General features: G+C 44.7%; 1 protein-coding gene and 1 long non-coding RNA gene across 15 annotated transcripts in view; one reads left to right on the forward strand and one right to left on the reverse strand.

Moving 5' to 3' along the window:
• LOC117065893 overlaps positions 1-12,864 on the reverse strand; it is an 88,070-nt gene extending 75,206 nt beyond the window's left edge. For all 7 annotated transcript variants that reach the window (XM_033181296.1, XM_033181295.1, XM_033181297.1 and 4 more), the window contains exons 1-2: positions 12,427-12,864; positions 2,179-2,286 (exon numbers count right to left, since the gene is read on the reverse strand). In XM_033181296.1, coding sequence (XP_033037187.1) covers positions 2,179-2,286; positions 12,427-12,828 — 510 coding nt within the window. In that variant the 5' untranslated portion in view covers positions 12,829-12,864. The remainder of the gene's footprint in view (positions 1-2,178; positions 2,287-12,426) is intronic.
• LOC117065895 overlaps positions 12,850-18,272 on the forward strand; it is a 31,649-nt gene continuing 26,226 nt past the window's right edge. For 7 of the 8 annotated variants that reach the window (XR_004430075.1, XR_004430080.1, XR_004430076.1 and 4 more), the window contains exons 1-2: positions 12,916-13,449; positions 15,960-16,065. This is a non-coding gene — a long non-coding RNA (uncharacterized LOC117065895). Of the gene's footprint in view, positions 13,450-15,959; positions 16,066-18,272 lie in introns of all 8 variants that reach the window. The other variant, XR_004430073.1, reaches the window with a different exon arrangement.

An 18,272-nucleotide genomic window follows, 5' to 3' on the forward strand; every position in this document is an offset into this window, starting at 1 on the left:
TGCAGTCTCGTGATCTCGGCTCACTGCAAGCTCCACCTCCCGAGTTCATGCCATTCTCCTGCCTCAGCCTCCCGAGTAGCTGGGACTACAGGCATGTGCCACCACGCCCAGTTAAGTTTTCGTATTTTTAGTAGAGAAGTTTCACCATGTTAGCCAGGATGGTCTCGATCTCCTGACCTCGTGATCCGCCCACCTTGGCCTCCCAAAGTGCTGGGATTACAGGCGTGAGCCACTGGGCCCGGCCGCTTCCTATTCTTTATGGTATCAAATTCAAACTCCTTGGCTTGATAGTCAAACTCCCATCACCACTGAAATCTGATTAACCAACCTGTCCAATACAATCTCTCTGCACTCCTCCAAATGATGTTCAAGTTGGACCTAGGTGCTCCCTAGTCCTTCTCACACCTGTGTGCCTGGAAACACCACCCACCTTCTTTTCTCTCATCTGAATTTACTAGAGCCCCAGGGGAAGGTCTCATAGTCTTCCTGGACTTAGGTTTTTCTAGGCACTGACTACTGGGCATTCCTGATGAGACCTGCCCCTGGGGCTCTAGTATTTGGTGTTACTTAAAGGGAGGAACAAAGTTGTGACTCCCCAGCCAGAACAAAGGATCCTTGAGGGCAACTGTCTATTGTCTTTTCATGTCTCCCCCAACCAGGCATTAAAACATGCACAGAAATTCCTGCTGACAGGCTCATGTGAAGTTACAAGTTACAATTTGGTGAAAATGCCCCCAAATATTTCCTCTATTTCCCAAGGAAAGGAACATAAATATATAGAAATTAAATTAAAGACAAACTTAAATCATTCCTATTTCTGCATGCTTGGTCTGTGTGGGGAAAAAAAAAAAATCATTTCATCTCTATCTCCAACCCAGACTTGACAAATAGAAAAACTCCCTAAAAACAATGCATACCAAAAAAAAAACAAAAAAACATACCAATTAGTCTCACTTAAAGGTTTCAGGAAGGAAAACACAGTTAAACTGAAAACGGCTAACTGGTGTTTAAAAAAAAGAAACCAGCCCGGAAATGTTTTTAGGACTGCGTCTATCGAAGTCCCTTAGGGACTGATTTGTCCTTCAATACATTCTTCATAGCACCTGCTTTCACCAAAACCCAACAGCCCAACGCTAGAGCTTTGTGAGTGAGATGCAGAGTGGAACTGTTCATGGAGCTACACAGCTCTGAATCATGTCACCCAACAGCAAGCAACAGCCACATGAAGGATTCCTAGCAGTGCCCTGTGGCCCACAGTGGGCCATGGGAAGCCGTACAAACAGCAGATGGCATCCTGCAGCCCCAGCGTCTCCTTCTGCCTTGTTCCTCTCTCTAGTCCATGCCTCTGCTTCCCCACTGGCCCACTGGCCAAATATACTCAGAAAAAAAGTCCTTGCACAAGCCTCCACCCAAATTAATTCCACATTCTTTCAAGAGAGGCCTTGAAAGGTACTGAAATTCAGGGAAGCGCTTCACTAGACCCCTCACTGGAATGCCAAGAGGTGATGTAGTGGCCCTTGACATAAGGGCTTATTCCCATTTATGAAACTGAACTTATTATTTTCTTCTAAGCACAAAGCTAACAAATGTGATCAAAATAGAAAATAAACAATCCTCATTCAAGTGCTCAGAATGCAGCACAAATAGGATCTTGGGATAAATAAGACAGAGCTGTGAAATTAATAGGGGTAAGAAGAGGGGAGGGTCAGCAGGAGAAGTACACCAACGTGCTGCAAGGCCTGGGCAGGCAGATGGAAACCATGGGTTCTGAGGGGCCAGGCATGGCAGTGCAGAATAGTGCACCCTGGGAGTGACTGGAAGAAGGACTGCAGGGTCCCTGCAAAGAACACCTCACACTCCCAGCTTGCCACATACTTGTTGAACTATTCTGGGTGGGTACCTCCTCCCTGGATGGCAAAGGGGACAGGCCCAAGATGCAGAAGGGAAGGGAAGTCACACTTACAATGCAGAGGATGCGCCCTTGTCCCTCATACTCTCTGAAACATTCCAGGAATAATTCTGGTTTCACTGCTATTGTTTGTTGTTTTTGTAAATAAACCGCAAAAATCAACAAATGGCCTCAAAATTGAACACATGTGATTTACAGCAATTCCTATACCAAAACACAAATAATGCAGAACAAATAAGAGAAAAATTCCGGTCAGGCTCTCCACTCACCCATGGCTGGTGGCTGGCATTCAACTCTCCAGCAGCCAGGGAGTCCATTTTCTTGTTTCTCTGCGGGCCATCCTCAGGACTGCCTGGGGGGCCTGGGTGTGCTGCCACCTGCAGGCCAAACAAGGGAAAAACATAAGCAACGGCCCCAATCATGCGCCTGAAGCCCCCCCTATATCCTCAGGCAGCTGGAAGACCTGAGTCCCCACGGTGGCACGAGAGCCAGGAACACTCACCGAGTGCCAACACCTGCTGGGTCACAAACAGTTTCTGCTTGGGATCCCAACACAGGCAGCAAAAACTCTAAGATATCAAGAAGTCAAGCATTTCTTAACAACAGCAGCAAACTCTTACACAGGGCTGTGGTTACCAGACACTGCTCTAAATAACTTACACTTGTTTACTTATTTCATCCTCACAATGACGGGTAAATATTTTAGGTCTCTGCCAATTTGCCTGATTACTGAATTAGGTTGAATCATTAAAATGAATAACTTGATAATACTCAATTTCAAAGAGGGGTCACATATGAAAACTCTGTGAGAGATTCTCAGCATCTTGCAGACACTCATTCCCAAAATATCCATTGAGTGTTATGGACTAGATACTGCTCTAGGAACTGGGAAGAGAGGAGTGAACACACAAGACAAAGTCCCTGCTCTCACGAAGCTTCTGTTGTAGTGGAGGGAGGCAACAATAGAAAAGGAGACAAATGCCAAGCAGAAGAAAAAGCAGGGAAAAAGAGATACAGCACGATGACAATGCTGTTAATATCCATTCATTTATCCACTTATTTCCAAGGACTTACTAACCATGTCATTTATTGCCCACAGCTGCATGTCAGGCACTGTGCCAAGGATGCAATTATGGGTAAGAAATAGACATGGTCTCTGCTTGTTTGGAGTACTTACATAAGAGGAACATTTATTATTAGTCAAATAATCACCTAAATAAATGTACAGATGTTAATCTGTGATAGGTGTGGTAGCAGAATTGCATGTAGTCCTTGTGAGAGCATCTCCACGAGGCCTGACCTCGTCTAGGGGGAGGCCTGAGATGGAGTGTGGGGAGGAGCAATGTGTTAGTCCATTTTGCATTGCTATAAAGGAATATCCGAGGCTGGGTAATTTATAAAGAAAAGAGGTTTAAGGCTGGGTGCAGTGGCTCACACCTATAATCCCAGCACTTTGGGAGGCTGAGGCGGGTGGATCATCTGAGGTCAGGAGTTCGGGACCAACCTGGCCAACATGGTGAAACCCTGTCTCTACTAAAAACACAAACATTAGCTGGGTGTGGTGGTGCATGCCTGTAATCCCAGCTAGTTGGGAGGCTGAGGCAGGAGAATTGTTTGAACTGGGGAGGCAGAGGTTGCAGTGAGCCAAGATCATGCCACTGCACTCCAGTCTGGGTGTCAGAGCGAGACTCCGTCCCCCCCCCAAAAAAAAAAAAAAAAGAAAAGAGGTTTGGCTCACAGTTCTGTAGACTGTACAAGCATGGCACCAGCATCTGCTTGGCTTCTGGTCAGGCCTCAGGATACTTACAATCATGGTGAAAGGTAAAGGGGGAGCTGGTGTGTCACATGGCACAAGAAAGAGCAAGAAAGGGGAGGAGATGCCAAGGCTCCTTTAAACAACCAGCTCTCACCTGAACACAGTAAGAACTCACTCATTACCTCCGGGAGGGTACCAAACCATTCATGAGGGATCCAGCCCCATGACCCAAACACCTCCCACCAGGCCCCACCTCCAATGCTGGCGATCACATTTCAACAAGAGATTTGGAGGAGACATGCATCCAAACCATATCAAGCAGTGTCCCTGTCAAAAGCACACCCTGTGCACAGGCTGGATCGTGGGCAGTCAGCAGGGACAGGAGGCAGGGTGAGGCTGGAGAAGCAGTGTAGGCAACCCTTGCATGACACTGCAAGCCACAAGAGGAGATCGAGCCTTAACCCTGGAGAACTGGAGCACCACACAAGGGTCTTAGGCAGAGGAGTAATGCATTTAGATGTATACTTTTAAAAGATTATCTATGTAGGCTGAGTAATGGCCCTGCCAAAGATGTCTATGTGTGAATCCCTGGAGGCTGTGCATATGTTCCCCTACATGGCAAAAGGGACATTGCAGATGTGATTCAGGGTCCTGAGAACTGGAGATTAACCAGGTGGGCCCAATGTAATCACCAGTGTCCTTATAAGAGGGAGGCAGGGGGAGATCTGACTTCAGATGAGAAGCCTCAGAGTGATGTGGCACGAGAAAGACTTGGCTTCGAAGAGGAGGAAGAGACCCTGAGCCAGGGAATGCAGTGGCCTCTAGAAGCTGGAAAAAGCAACAAAACGATTCTCCTCTAGAGCCTCCAGAAGGAATGCAGCCCTGCCAAAGCCTTAATTTCAGGACTTCTAAAACAGTAAATTTGTGTTGTTTTAAGGCACTGACTTTGTGGTAATTTGTTACAGCAGCAATAGGAGAATAGGACATACTAGCTCCTGTGAAAAACCAGATTGGACGTAAGGGCAAGGGGAGGCAGGGACCAGCTAGAGGTCACTGCTGTGGTTCAGTCAAGAGGTGTGAGAGCTTGCACCACAGTGGTGGCCGTGGGGATGGAGAGGAGTGGAGTTGAAGGACCCAAGCAGGGGAAGAGCCGGCCAGTCAAAGGTCTCGCTGCAATCTGGCAGATGGTACTGGAATGCTACAGTAGGTCTCTTTCAGGCTCAGGCCCTGGCTGGCTCACCCTGGCTGGAGCCCAGCACTTTTACAGAAGGAGGAAGCTCACACCAGGGCTGTAGAGCACTCCCAGACAGACACACCATTTACTTGCTTAACCTGCCAACCCCATTCCTACAAAAAAGTTCATGAGTCTCCAGGAACAAGCCCTAAGAAAGAATACCTGGGGGATTTTTACTAGGCAAAAGGTAGCAATTATTTCTGCTAAGCATTAAGTCTTGCAGCAAACTTTTTTTTTTTTTTTTTTTCTGTGAACAGAGATTTTGTAATTCTGGAAGAGAGGGGTCCAGATTTAAATATACACATCTCTAACCTAGGTGATGCAGAACCATGATTAAATCCAACATCTAAAAACTTCGTGGTCAGTAGAAAATGTAGAAATTAAAGAAAGACTAAACAAGAAACTAGGAGACTCAGCCTCTACTCTATTCTTGCTTAATAATCCAGACCTACTTAAAAAATGGGATCCTAATTTGGTCCTGTTTAATGGAGCTGTCAAGAAGAAAAAGCAATAAAAATTATTTGAGAGAATTTTAGAAACATTCTCCCATTCTACTCCAAAAATATAAATATGCACACTCCAAAATCAAGTACCTTGGATTGTACTGAGAGATGACAATGACGTCTTAACAGTACTATTTCCCCATGATGTTGCAGCAGGCTACAGAGACCTCACTGAACTGTAAGAGCAGGAAAGGACCCAGGAATGCCTGCAGATGACAAAATACCAGGTAGTCCTGTCGGCCTAGGAGCATGTTAATTTAAAAATAGATTTTTTTTTCTGGTGACAAAAGTGACATATGTCTATTATAGGAAAACACAAACAACTCCTGTAGTCCAGTAATCTATAGATAACACATTTGGAAATATTTTCTTCTAGTCTTTTTTCTCCATTGATTTTGGCACAGGCACACATACACACACTCACACTCACTTCATTTTTAACAAAATTACAATACTGTATATACTTTTATAATCAGTTTTATGTAACAGTATATAATCCTCCATGTATTAAATATAGTTTTTCATAATGGTAGTATCCATCATATGAAAGTATGAAGGCCGGGCGCGGTGGCTCAAGCCTGTAATCCCAGCACTTTGGGAGGCCGAGACGGGCGGATCACGAGGTCAGGAGATCGAGACCATCCTGGCGAACACGGTGAAACCCCGTCTCTACTAAAAAAAATACAAAAAACTAGCCGGGCGAGGTGGCGGGCGCCTGTAGTCCCAGCTACTCAGGAGGCTGAGGCAGGAGAATGGCGTAAACCCAGGAGGCGGAGCTTGCAGTGAGCTGAGATCCGGCCACTGCACTCCAGCCTGGGCGACAGAGCCAGACTCCGTCTCAAAAAAAAATAAAAAGAAAGTATGAAAACATCACTTAACCAATCCCTAACTGCTGAACAACTGAGTAGTTTTTTTTTTTTTTTTTTTGAGACGGAGTCTGGCTCTGTCGCCCAGGCTGGAGTGCAGTGGCCGGATCGCAGCTCACTGCAAGCTCCGCCTCCCAGGTTTACGCCATTCTCCTGCCTCAGCCTCCTGAGTAGCTGGGACTACAGGCGCCCGCCACCTCGCCCAGCTAGTTTTTTGTATTTTTTTTAGTAGAGACGGGGTTTCACCGTGTTCGCCAGGATGGTCTCGATCTCCTGACCTCGTGATCCGCCCGTCTCGGCTCCCAAAGTGCTGGGATTACAGGCTTGAGCCACCGCGCCTGGCCAGTTTCAAACTTTATGGTAACATAAGCCATTGGTAGGAACCTCTTCATCTACGGAATATCCCTAGATATAAATCTGTGTCTATAGCTCTGATTATTTCCTTAGGGTCCTATTTCCTACATCCATGCATTGTCATTACTATTTTGTTATAATTAATTACCATCTGTAATGTACTTAATATTTCTCTTTAAATCAACTCATTTCTGTCCTTAAACAAATGTATTTTAAAAGCAAATCTGACTGGGTATGGTGGCTCACACCTGTAATTCTAGCACTTTGGGAGACCAAGGCAGGCGGATTGCTTGAGCTCAGGAGTTCGAGACCAGCCGGGGCAACATGGCGAAACCCCGTCTCTACTAAAAATACAAAAAATCAGCCAGGCGTGGTGGTGCGTGCCTGTAGTCCCAGCTACTCAGGAGGCTGAGGCATGAGAATCGCTTGAACCTATGAAGCAGAAGTTGCAGTGAGCCAAGATTGTGCCACTGCACTCTAGCCTGGACAACAGGGCAAGACTCAGTATCAAAAAAAAAAAAAAAGCAAACCTATTTAAGTGGAAAACCAACATCATATGCCATAAATGAAGGCAATCATATGTTTTATTGGAATAAAAAAACACTGTGGTTAAAATAGAGTCAAAATACTGCTCTCCCTTTGCTCATTCTTTTAGATAAAATGGGAGATTAGAGAGGCTTAGTGAGAGAGGTGTTGAAGGCATGCTAGCACCAAGCTAAAGTTTTTCTCCTTCCCTTGATCAGAAGACTGAAAAGGAATTGAGCATGGGAATAACTTTCTCACTGTGAGTCAGCGTTAGACAATGTGGCAAATGTGTCCCAACTAGAATTACCCTGCGCCACCTGAAATAACCTCCTACGAAAACATGCCTTAGGACATATTCTTGGACGTAGAACTGGGATAAAAGGTATGGACACTTTAAGGAGCTTCTGATAACCAGAGCTCAAACACCATCCAAGTTAGTTTTACCACAGTTTTACTATAAGAGTGCCCATTTTCCTTCATGTTCACAAATATTTTTTTTTTTTTTTTTTTTTTTTTTTTTTTTTTTTTGAGACGGAGTCTTGCTCTGTCGCTGGGGCTGGAGTGCAGTGGCCGGATCTCAGCTCACTGCAAGCTCCGCCTCCCGGGTTCACGCCATTCTCCTGCCTCAGCCTCCCGAGTAGCTGGGACTACAGACGCCCGCCACCTCGCCCGGCTAGTTTTTTTTTTTTGTATTTTTTAGTAGAGACGGGGTTTCACAGTGTTCGCCAGGATGGTCTCGATCTCCTGACCTCGTGATCCGCCCGTCTCGGCCTCCCAAAGTGCTGGGATTACAGGCTTGAGCCACCGCGCCCGGCCCATGTTCACAAATATTAAGTACTATAAACAAAATATTGAAATAGTTAAAACGTTTCAGCTTTTTGGTGTAAAATATCCAGCAGCTGAATCTTCAAAGACTATTTTCATGCTCCTCTAGCTAGTCCCTGACCCTAGGGCAGGGCTATTTTATGAATCTTTAGTTAGTGGTAAGCTTACAACAAACTGATACTGCACTTGGTTTCGCCAAGCTAAAGTAAACTCTGTAAAACATGAGGAAGTGACTTAAGCATTTGCAAATATTTCAGAATGCCTTTGTGCCAGCAAAGGTCAAACAAGGATCAGAACTGCATGGATTCCAAAGTATACTTTTGGGAAATAAGAGACCCAGAGAAGCATTACTCAAGATACAATTCACTACAAATTTTCAGCAAGTCAATGAAAAGTCTAAAAGAAATACATGTTTAAGGCCGGGCGCGGTGGCTCAAGCCTGTAATCCCAGCACTTTGGGAGGCCGAGACGGGCGGATCACGAGGTCAGGAGATCGAGACCATCCTGGCTAACATGGTGAAACCCCGTCTCTACTAAAAATACAAAAAACTAGCCGGGCGAGGTGGCGGGCGCCTGTAGTCCCAGCTACTTGGGAGGCTGAGGCAGAAGAATGGCGTGAACCCGGGAGGCGGAGCTTGCAGTGAGCCGAGATTGCGCCACTGCACTCCAGCCTGGGCGACAGAGCGAGACTCCGCCTCAAAAAAAAAAAAAAAAAAAAAAAAAAAAAAAAAAAAAAAGAAATACATGTTTAAACTTTCCTATCCTGGTATAATATGCAATTGCACAAATAGGTTAGATTGTAGACTAATGCAATTGTTAATATTTCTAACACAGAAAAAGGAAAGTGTATTTTGAAGCAAGAAGAATTAATAACAATTGGAATTGTTCAGGTTATTCCCGGGCAGATACCTATGTGTACATGTGCCTGTGGGGAAAAGGTGAGGAAAAAGAGGCGTGAAAAACATCCTTATGTAATCCCAGCACTTTGGGAGGCCAAGGCAGGCAGAAGACTAGGTCGAGAGATCGAGACCATCCTGGCCAACATGGTGAAACCCCGTCTCTACTAAAAATACAAAAATTTGCTGGGCATGGTGGTACACACCTGTAGTCCCAGCTACTCAGGAGGCTGAGACAGGTGAAGTGCTTGAACCCAGGAGGTGGAGGTTGCAGTAAGCCGAGATTGCATCACTGCACTCCAGCCTGGGTGACAGAGCGAGATTCTGTCTCAAAAAAAAAAAAAAATTATTATGTTTGGAAGGAGGTTATTGGTTCTGATTTTTGTGAGAGACAAAAATACAAGTTTATCTAAGCTTAAGAACTAAATGATGGCCTATTGTAAGATATAGAACTTCCAACTCACTGAATAAAAAGAAGGAAAGAAGAAACAGAGGACAAATACACTTTGATGAATCCATAGAGTCACAAGGAAAAAAAAGGCATGATAAATACACGGCAAAACAAGATGGCAAAAATAAGACCACATTTATCAGTGATCAAAGTAAGTAAGAATGAATTAAATTCCATTATTAAAAGATCAATACTTTCACCCTAAATGCCCATGAATGGAAAATGGATAAATTATGGTACATATTCCACTTTAATGGATGTGTATGTGTGTGCATGTATGCATATGTGTGTGTATACACCATAGAAAGAGGCCCATGAGTTTCAGCTTAGAAAGTTGTAGAAAAATATTTGTATAAGCATAGGAAAGGGTCCAGAAAAACACACCAATATGATATCTGTGGTTGCCTATAGAGAGCGGCTTACCTATGAGTTTCAGCTTAGAAAGTTGTAGGAAAATATTTGTATAAGCATAGGAAAGGGTCCAGAAAAACACACCCCAATATGATATCTGTGGTTGCCTATAGAGAGCGGTTTACCTATGAGTTTCAGTTTAGAAAGTTGTAGGAAAATATTTCTATAAGCATAGGAAAGGGTCCAGAAAAACACACCCCAATATGATATCTGTGGTTGTCTATAGAGGCTGAAATGGACTTTCCTGTCTCACGTTACAAATGTCTACACTGTTTGAATCTATTACAAAAGCATAAGACCAAAGGAACATGAAAAAACAAATGTAATAATAAACGTAATAAAACGGAGCAATAAACGTAAGGGCAGGATCAGTGAAATAGAGGACATAGAGGACCAAAAAAAAGGTGGTTAACAAAACCCGAAGTATTTACTTGAAAGTAGACAAACCTCTAGTGAGACTGATCAAGAATAACTGACACAAGATTTTTAAATAATGAGATTACAGAAAAAGGAAGAAATGACAAATAAAACAGACATTTAAAAATGTATAAAGAATAATATAAATACATGATAACACATTTGAAAATACAGATGAAATGAATACATTTCTAGAAAATAAAAATTACCAAATTTGGCACAAAAAATGTGTATAACTACTTAAGAGACTCAAATAATTTTGAAACCTCTTCCCCATAGAGTTTCAGACCCAGAACATTTTACAAGTGCCTTCTACTAACTTCCAAGGAGCAGAAAATCTCTATCTTAATGGAATTGCTTTAGAAGATAGAAAAAAGAGAAAACATTGCCCAACTTAAGGTTACTTAATTTTGAAATGCTAAATATGGACTGTACAAATAAAGAAAAATACAGGATAGTTTCACTTAAAAACATGGATGTTAAACTCCTAAATATTACCTAATCAAATGCAAAAGTATATTACAAATACATCATGATAAAGTAATTCACTGCATTAGTCGATTGTGGAAGAGGTTACTAGTACTCACCAGTCTCTCTGTTCTCTTCCTCCTGGGAACACCACCAGGCTACATTTCCCAGCCACCTTACAATTAGGTGAGACCCATGAGACTAGTTCATGCCAATGGAATGTGAACGGAAGTGCATCTAATTTTCTGGCTCATGAAAACAGCAGCATTTTCTTTATTTTTCTTTTTTTTTATATGGAGTTTAGCTCTCGTTGCCCAGGCTGGAGTGCAGTGACGTGATCTTGGCTCACTGCAACCTCTACCTCCCAGGTGAAAGCGATTCTCCTGCCTCAGCCTCCCGAGTAGCTGGGATTACAGGCATGTGCCATGACGCCCGGCACATACTAAAAATACAAATAATTTTGTATTTTTAGTAAAGATGGGGTTTCTCCATGTTGGTCAGGCTGGTCTCAAACTCCCAATCTCAAGTAATCTGCCCGCCTCAGCCTCCTGAAGTGCTGGGATTACAGGTGTGAGCCACCGTGCCCAGCAACAGCAACATTTTCTAAAAGCAATCAGTACTCAACACCATCCTGGGGTAGAGCAGCGGGGGACCCCATGTTTTAAAACTTAGGACCTTAGATCATCTTTGTCAAATTCAGATGGTTTTATCAAAGTTAAGATCATTCAAGTTTTGTTTCAGTAATGGATCTTATGATCAGATCTGTGTGATTAGGTTGAATTCATTATTATTGAGACAAAAATTGAGTTAAAGGGGATTCTTGGTATTGGCCTGCAAAAGCTGACATTACTTAAATGTAAGTTAAGTGCCTGATGATTTAGTCACTTTACTCTTAGCTCTTAGCTCTTTCACTCATCTGTCCTTGTTCTGCACAACCTGCCTTATGGGTAACTTGAATACATTATTTTCTCTCCTCAGGGGATGGGGAACGCCTTAAGGGCAGGGGCTGTTGCCACAGCGCTGGGGGGGGGAGGGGGTGGGGCGAGGGGAACCCCTTCCTGCACACCAAGAATGAGTTGTCTATACTTGATAAAGGACAAAGACAAGGTGGCACGCATCTTTCATGCTTCTGCTGGCAGATGCAGTGGACTGGAAATTTCCTGGTCTGGGAAGGACTCCGTCTGTGAGTGCACCTATCCCTGACCATCTATGCTAGCTCTGGGACGGGGGCCCCAGCAGAGTGAGGCCCTGACTTCACATCCTGGCCTAGTTGCTCGCCATGCCTGTGATCAAGGGAGATGAGCTGCCAGCTTGCTTGGGCAGGGAACACTTGGAAGGCACCCCAAGCGTCCCCAGGTGCACCAGATCTAGGAAACTTACGCAAACTACACGAGGGATGGGGTGGGGCCCAGTGGGAAAAATGAGTCTGACAGGTCAGAGGGAGTAGACTATGAGCTCAGGTTAGGCATTCTGCTCGGTATTTTACGTACACCCTCCAACTTTTGATTTTTACCAACACCCAGGGAGGTCGGTGCTCTACAAAAAGGAAAGGTGTGCTCAGGTGGCCCGACTTGCCACGGTCCCAGCTCGACCCCGGGCTGCTAGGCCCTTGGCACGCTTGTCTGAGGCCTCCCAGGTGTTCCAGCCCGCCCTGGAGGCTCAAAGCCACGAAACCCAGGGGTGCCGCGTCTCAGGCCCTCCCCGCCCCCACGGCAGAACCCCAGACCCTGCCCCGGTCAAACGCCTGGCGTCGGGCCCGCCGGGTCCGCAAGGAGGAGCCCGCGAGGCGACCGCGAAGGGGCTGCGCTTACCTCGCCCGGCGCCGGCGCCGCAGGGCCCGCGCTCCAGGCTGGCCGCCGCCGCATTCTGCGCCCCTCGTCGGGAACGGCAGCTGCGCCAGTCCTGGACACAACCACTTTCATTTTCCTCAACGACATCGGCAGGAAAGCGAAAGCGAAAACCTCCGGGAGGCGGGACCGGGGCCGAGCGCGGGCCGGCAGCCAGAGGCGGGGGCCCCGGGCTCGGGTCTGCGCGTGGCCTGCCCGGTGGCGTTCTGGGTGGAGCTCGGTCTCGCCGAGTGCCCAAGAGCGAGTCCGCCGCGCACACCTGCCTCGGCGGGACCCGGGCCCGGACTGGACGGGAGGCTGGGCAGGCCCGCGGTAAGCGGAAAGGCGTCCGCAGCTCTCTCGCCGGACCGGGACAGGTTCCTCCATCTGCCCTTCATTCAGCGTTTACTTGAGCCTGTGGCTGGCAGCCGGCCCGGGACCTGACCGCTGGCGGCGCTTCGGGCTCTGGCCTGAGGAGGCGGGTGCCAGCCTGAGCGCTGGGACCAGCTGAGGGTCCCAGGAGGGACCAAGCCTCTGAGGAGTCCTCGTTGGAGGGGACTTGACCACGAGGTACCAGGCATCTCATCTGGGGTCAGCGGAAAACCCAAAAGTCAATGATCTCGGTGAAATGGGGGTCCCTCCATCCGATAAGAGAAACCGGAACAGCAAGCCTATGGTTTGGACTCCCTGGTCTAAGCGGTACCCATCAATATCTAAACATTTAGAGATTCCAGGGTTCAGTGTCTGGCCATCTCTTGTTGTTAGTGATTTGGGACAAAATATTCAAGTAGTTAGACTTAGTTACTTCCCCTGTGGGATAGGAATAATAATCATACCTACCGCCAGAATTTTAGGAATGAACAATAGAAGGAAAAAATACTTAAAATTTTCTGTCAGCCTCTAGGTAGGTTCCTTGAGGGCAGCAACCAAGTCATTATTTACCTGGATGCTTGATAGACATTCTCCAATGGCCAGTGCATCAACTTGGAGCTATCTCCATGATAACAGGTTAGTTGTCAAGATTTGGACAATATTTTCTGGAGTTTAAAGACTGAGGAAGCCCTGAAATTTTTTTTGGAAGGTGTCTCAAACTTAGCCTGACAGCCCCTACAATTATGCCATGGAACCAGGTTTTTGTTAGAGCAGAGCACAGCCACAACGTTTAATGGACATTCCTACAGCAGTGTTCAGCGCTGGCCACTGAAGTCTGAAGATACTTTTGCAAGCATTTCTATTCACTTGCTTTTAGAAAACATTGGCAAGACACCATACTCCAAACACAATTTGCCCTGTGTGTACGTTTGTTGCAGAGCAAACATAAAAGTTTTTGCCACAGAGCAAACATAGAGCAGTCTGTTATAACTGGAACAAGAAACCCAAATAAACTATTAAATCTGCCCAGAGTCACTTTGGTTTACCTGTTTGTAATTTGGGCACATTCCCTGCAAGATGGAGGCCCTGGTCTGTGACTGATGTAGGGGCTTATATGTGTCCTTGCAATAGTTCCCTCAAGAGCAGGTGGGAAAGTGGGGCAGGCCAAACGATGACCTTAGAAAAACAACAGCCTGTTTCTCTGTCCAGAAGATGATACTTTTAGTCTGTAGTATGAAGGAAAAAGAAAAACAAAACAAAAAAGGCAAATCTTGGAGCCTCTTCCTCCTTATAGGACAATTCTTGACTCCAAGATAGCAAAGTAGAGTTAAATCTGCTTCTGCATAAAAACTATGTTTGGGAAGATGAAGATCAGGAAAAGATGGAAGAGATATAAGAAGATAAGCCAAATCCTGGTTACCTTTTATAGACATCACACATGTGAACAGAGAGCATCAGGAGTTGAAGGCCGGCCTAAGTCTTTCATCTTGGCGACTTCCCAAGGTTTTGTCCTTGACTTTGTGGGACCAAAAATCTCATCTGACATCCAGTGTTCCATAGTTGATTAGCACTGTTGCATAAAGTCAGAATACCAATTTATAGATTTCATTCACTATTTGCTACAGAAGTGCCATGCTAAATGCATTACATGCATTACCTCATTTAATTCTCCCTACTATCATGTGGTGTATTATAACCTATTTATTTTTCATTTGGGAGAAAAAAAGATGAAGGAAATCCCAAGGTCACATAGTTACTATGTATGTTAGTGGCAGGGTTTGAATCAAGGCCATCTGACCCCAAAATCTGCAGCTTAGCCATTCCTGTTAGAAGCAAGACTGTCAGGAACACAGGACTTGAGGCCACCTGATGAGTATATTCTCTTCTTATAGCCATGCAGTTTGGAGCCCAGTAGTGAGAAGGTGCTTAGTGAGCCTGAAATCAGAATCAGAAGAGTGAATTGTCTGACTTAAACGGTTAATGATATCAGGCTTGGGCAATGTGGGATGTCTTTTTCCACAACACAAGTCAAAACCTGTAGGGAGGACTGTTCACTCATCCCTGCTGGCCTGGCCTGCCATTCTCCCTAGATGGGGCCTGGTGGACACCATCTGTTTGTGTCGATGAGGCTCTCTTTATCAGTGTACCCAGGCCGCCCCTCCTCAGATGGATACATTTTTAGATACAGCAAGGCATTACTGAGTAATATTACCCAGTAAGGTCTTGCAGCCCTTGTTTTTCTTTATGGAGACATTTTGTGTCTTTGCTCTGATTGGCTTGATTTATAATTTAACTTCTAAAGGACAGCGTTCTATCCCACCTTTTGGAGACAGCTCTGTTTTCCTTACTACCCTTCCTGATCTAACCCTGGAACAAAAGTTTGTGCAGTAGCAAGTTCTGCAACAAGCACTTTATCCAGGCCTGCACTGATAGTCAATGAAGACACAAAAGAAGCAAAAGTCCAAGTCCAAGGCCAGTCCCCAAAGACTTTACTACAGAAGCGGGCAATGGAGGGTTGGGGGGCGGGGTACAGCTGACGATCACACAACACAGCTGAAGAATGATATAAATGGAATGAAAGCGTGGTGCAAGCAGCATCTAACTTAGGAGTCACTGGTTAGGAAAAAAAATACCTGATGTGTGATTCAGATAAAAATGAAAAAAATAACCCTTTTAGATACTTCATTCAACAAATATTCTGTGGCAACCTCAAAATGCAGCCACCCTGCTAATGCTGGGGATTTAGTGATGAGCAAAAATAAATGTGGTCTCTGCCCTCGGGAAACACTCTTGAGTGAGGTAATAAAACAATCAAATAATTGGTCAAATATAGAATGCCATCCTAAATGCTACAGGATGCATTTGACGCTATAAGAGAGAATGCCAAAGGCGAAACTCCTCTAATAGGCCACTTGTACTCTGGGGCTTCCTGTCAGCCTGGCCAGCACTTTCTCAGAATGGCTCTGCAGTCAGAGGCTCTTCCTATCTACTCCTCCCACCTTCCCTCTCCTCTTCCACAGGATCAGACCTGCATTACGGCGTAAGGCTCATTCTGCTTACTCTTGCTTCTGCTCCTCTTTATTCTTCATACGCATTTTCCCCAATAAACTCTTCCAGGTTTAATCCCACTTTGGTGTCTGCTCTAGGAGGACCCAAGCTGACACAATGATGCCCTTCCTTGACTTGGAGAACGTTGGAAAAGGCCCAAGTTTTGGAAGGCTCCAATTCTGCACATGTTGGCTCAGGTGTCAGGTGGGCAAGGAAGCTCCATATCTGCTTTCCCACTCAGAAGATAATGCTTGTGCTTTGGTACTAAGCTATCAACCATGTCCTCTGTGGGAGCTAGGGTCTGGTCTTGTTTTCAAAATGCTTGTTTCATGGATAATCAGCAATTCTCAGTTTAGATCTCAATATTAGAACTATTTCCCTCTAGAAAAGCACAACCTACCAATAGCAAAAAACATCCTTTAACTTCCTTGAGGAGGAATTAAATGTCAAAACATCGAAAGAGGGTGAGCAATTGTTCCTGAACAGCCAAAGGGAAATAATTTTAGTTTGGGGGGGGGCTTAGTTTTCTGGCAAAAGGAAGTCTTTCTTTTTTATTTTTTTTGAGATGGAGTTTCGCTCTTGTTCCCCAGGCTGGAGTGTGATGGTGCGGTCTCAGGTCGCTGCAATCTCTGCCTTCCAGGTTCAAGTGATTCTCCTGCCTCAGCCTCCCAAGTAGCTGGGATTACAGGTGTGCACCACCACACCCAGCTAATTTTTGTATTTTTTTTAGTAGAGACGGGGTTTCATCATGTTGGCCAGGCTGGTTGTGAACTCCAGACCTCAGGTGATCCACCCACCTCGGCCTCCCAAAGTGCTGGGATTACGGGCGTGAGTCACTGCACCCGGCCTGGAAGTCATCTTTTATAAGTGCTCCTTAAGGAAATAACTTACCTGTTTGGCAGCACAGATGGAAATCTATCATTGTTGGTAGAAAGAAGCTAGCACTCCAAAAGGCACTTTCACTCTGAGCTTAGCCTCCGTGAGCAAGATGCCCTTGGAAAGCTGGGTGACAAAGGATGACCCTGTCACTGAGGTTCAGTCACCAGCAACCTGTTCTGAGTGAATCATCTGTCTGAAGGCAGAGCTCTTCAGGTCTACCGCTGGTTCTTTCCATGGAAGGAGGCTTGAACACAAATCATGAGTACTACATGAATATTTGAACATGGCACTCTATCATAGTCAAGTATGGCATTTCCTTCACCAACTGCACACCCCAGGCAGCCCATATCCATCTCATGTTGGTGTGGAGGCTGACAGTAGGCAAGTTTACATGCTTTGTTCCCAAGCTGTCAGGAAGCCCAGATACTATTAGTCTGCTTGGTCTAAAAAGAGAAAGAAGTAGGTGTGGGCTTCATGAATGATGTTTTCCTGAGGGCTCTCTCTCTCTCATTCAAGGATGAATGAGTGAAAGTATTTGTTAAATTTTTTTTTTTAAACTACCAAATGTACAGTGAGTGTACTACTTAAGCACCTTAGGGATAAGCCTGTCTTTTCCCCCAAAGGTAGTTACAGTTTCCCTCATGGAACCAAGCATAATATGATAAGGACTAATTATTTGTAGGCCAATAATTACATTATAATTTACATGCAAGATCTAATTTAATCTTTATAGAAACCTGATATAGGTAAGGAATTTTACAGTTAAGGAAACAGTCTCAGAAAAGTTAAGTGACTTCCCCAAAGTTATAGAGCTAGTAAGTGAAGACATCTACTTTTGGACCACATGCTTATCTGCTCTGGGTCTGTGCACTTAGCCAAAGCCATAGTGCCTCCAAGAAAGAGGATGTCATGGGGTAAACCTTGAACATGAATAGAATTGGGGTAGTCAGAGATGAAGGAGGACAACGTATGGACGGAGGCAGGAGTGTCAAGGAGAAATAGAAAGCTAAAAGTGTGTCATATCAGGAGTTGAAACGCATTAAAAATATGTGAAAGTTAGACCCTTTTATCGTAATATAATGACCTTCTTTGTCTAAGTTTCGTGTTAAAGTCTATTTGTCTGATATTAATATAGCCATTCAAACTCTCTTTTGGTTATTTGTATGGAAGATCTTTCGCACCTTTTAATTTTCAACCTATTTGTGTCTTTGAATCTAAATTGAAACTGTTGTAGATATCATAATAGTTGTATCATGATTTTAAAATCTATTTGCCAAATCTCTGCCTTTTAATTGAAGAGTTACATTTAATATAATTACTGAAAAGGACTTACTCCTGCAATTTTGCTATTTGTTTTCTATGCCTTTTGTCTTTTTTCCTCCTCAGTTCCTTCATTACTGCTTTCTTTTGTGTTAAATCCGTATTTTCTAGGATAATTCTAAATCTGTATCTTTTAAAGTGTATATTATTTATTTGTTTTCTTTTTTTTTTTTTTTTTTTTTTTTTTTTTTGAGACGGAGTCTCGCTCTGTC

Source organism: Trachypithecus francoisi, unplaced genomic scaffold (assembly GCF_009764315.1).
Source record: "Trachypithecus francoisi isolate TF-2019V2 unplaced genomic scaffold, Tfra_2.0 Lachesis_group2, whole genome shotgun sequence".
In the NCBI taxonomy this organism is placed as follows: Eukaryota; Metazoa; Chordata; class Mammalia; order Primates; family Cercopithecidae; genus Trachypithecus; species Trachypithecus francoisi.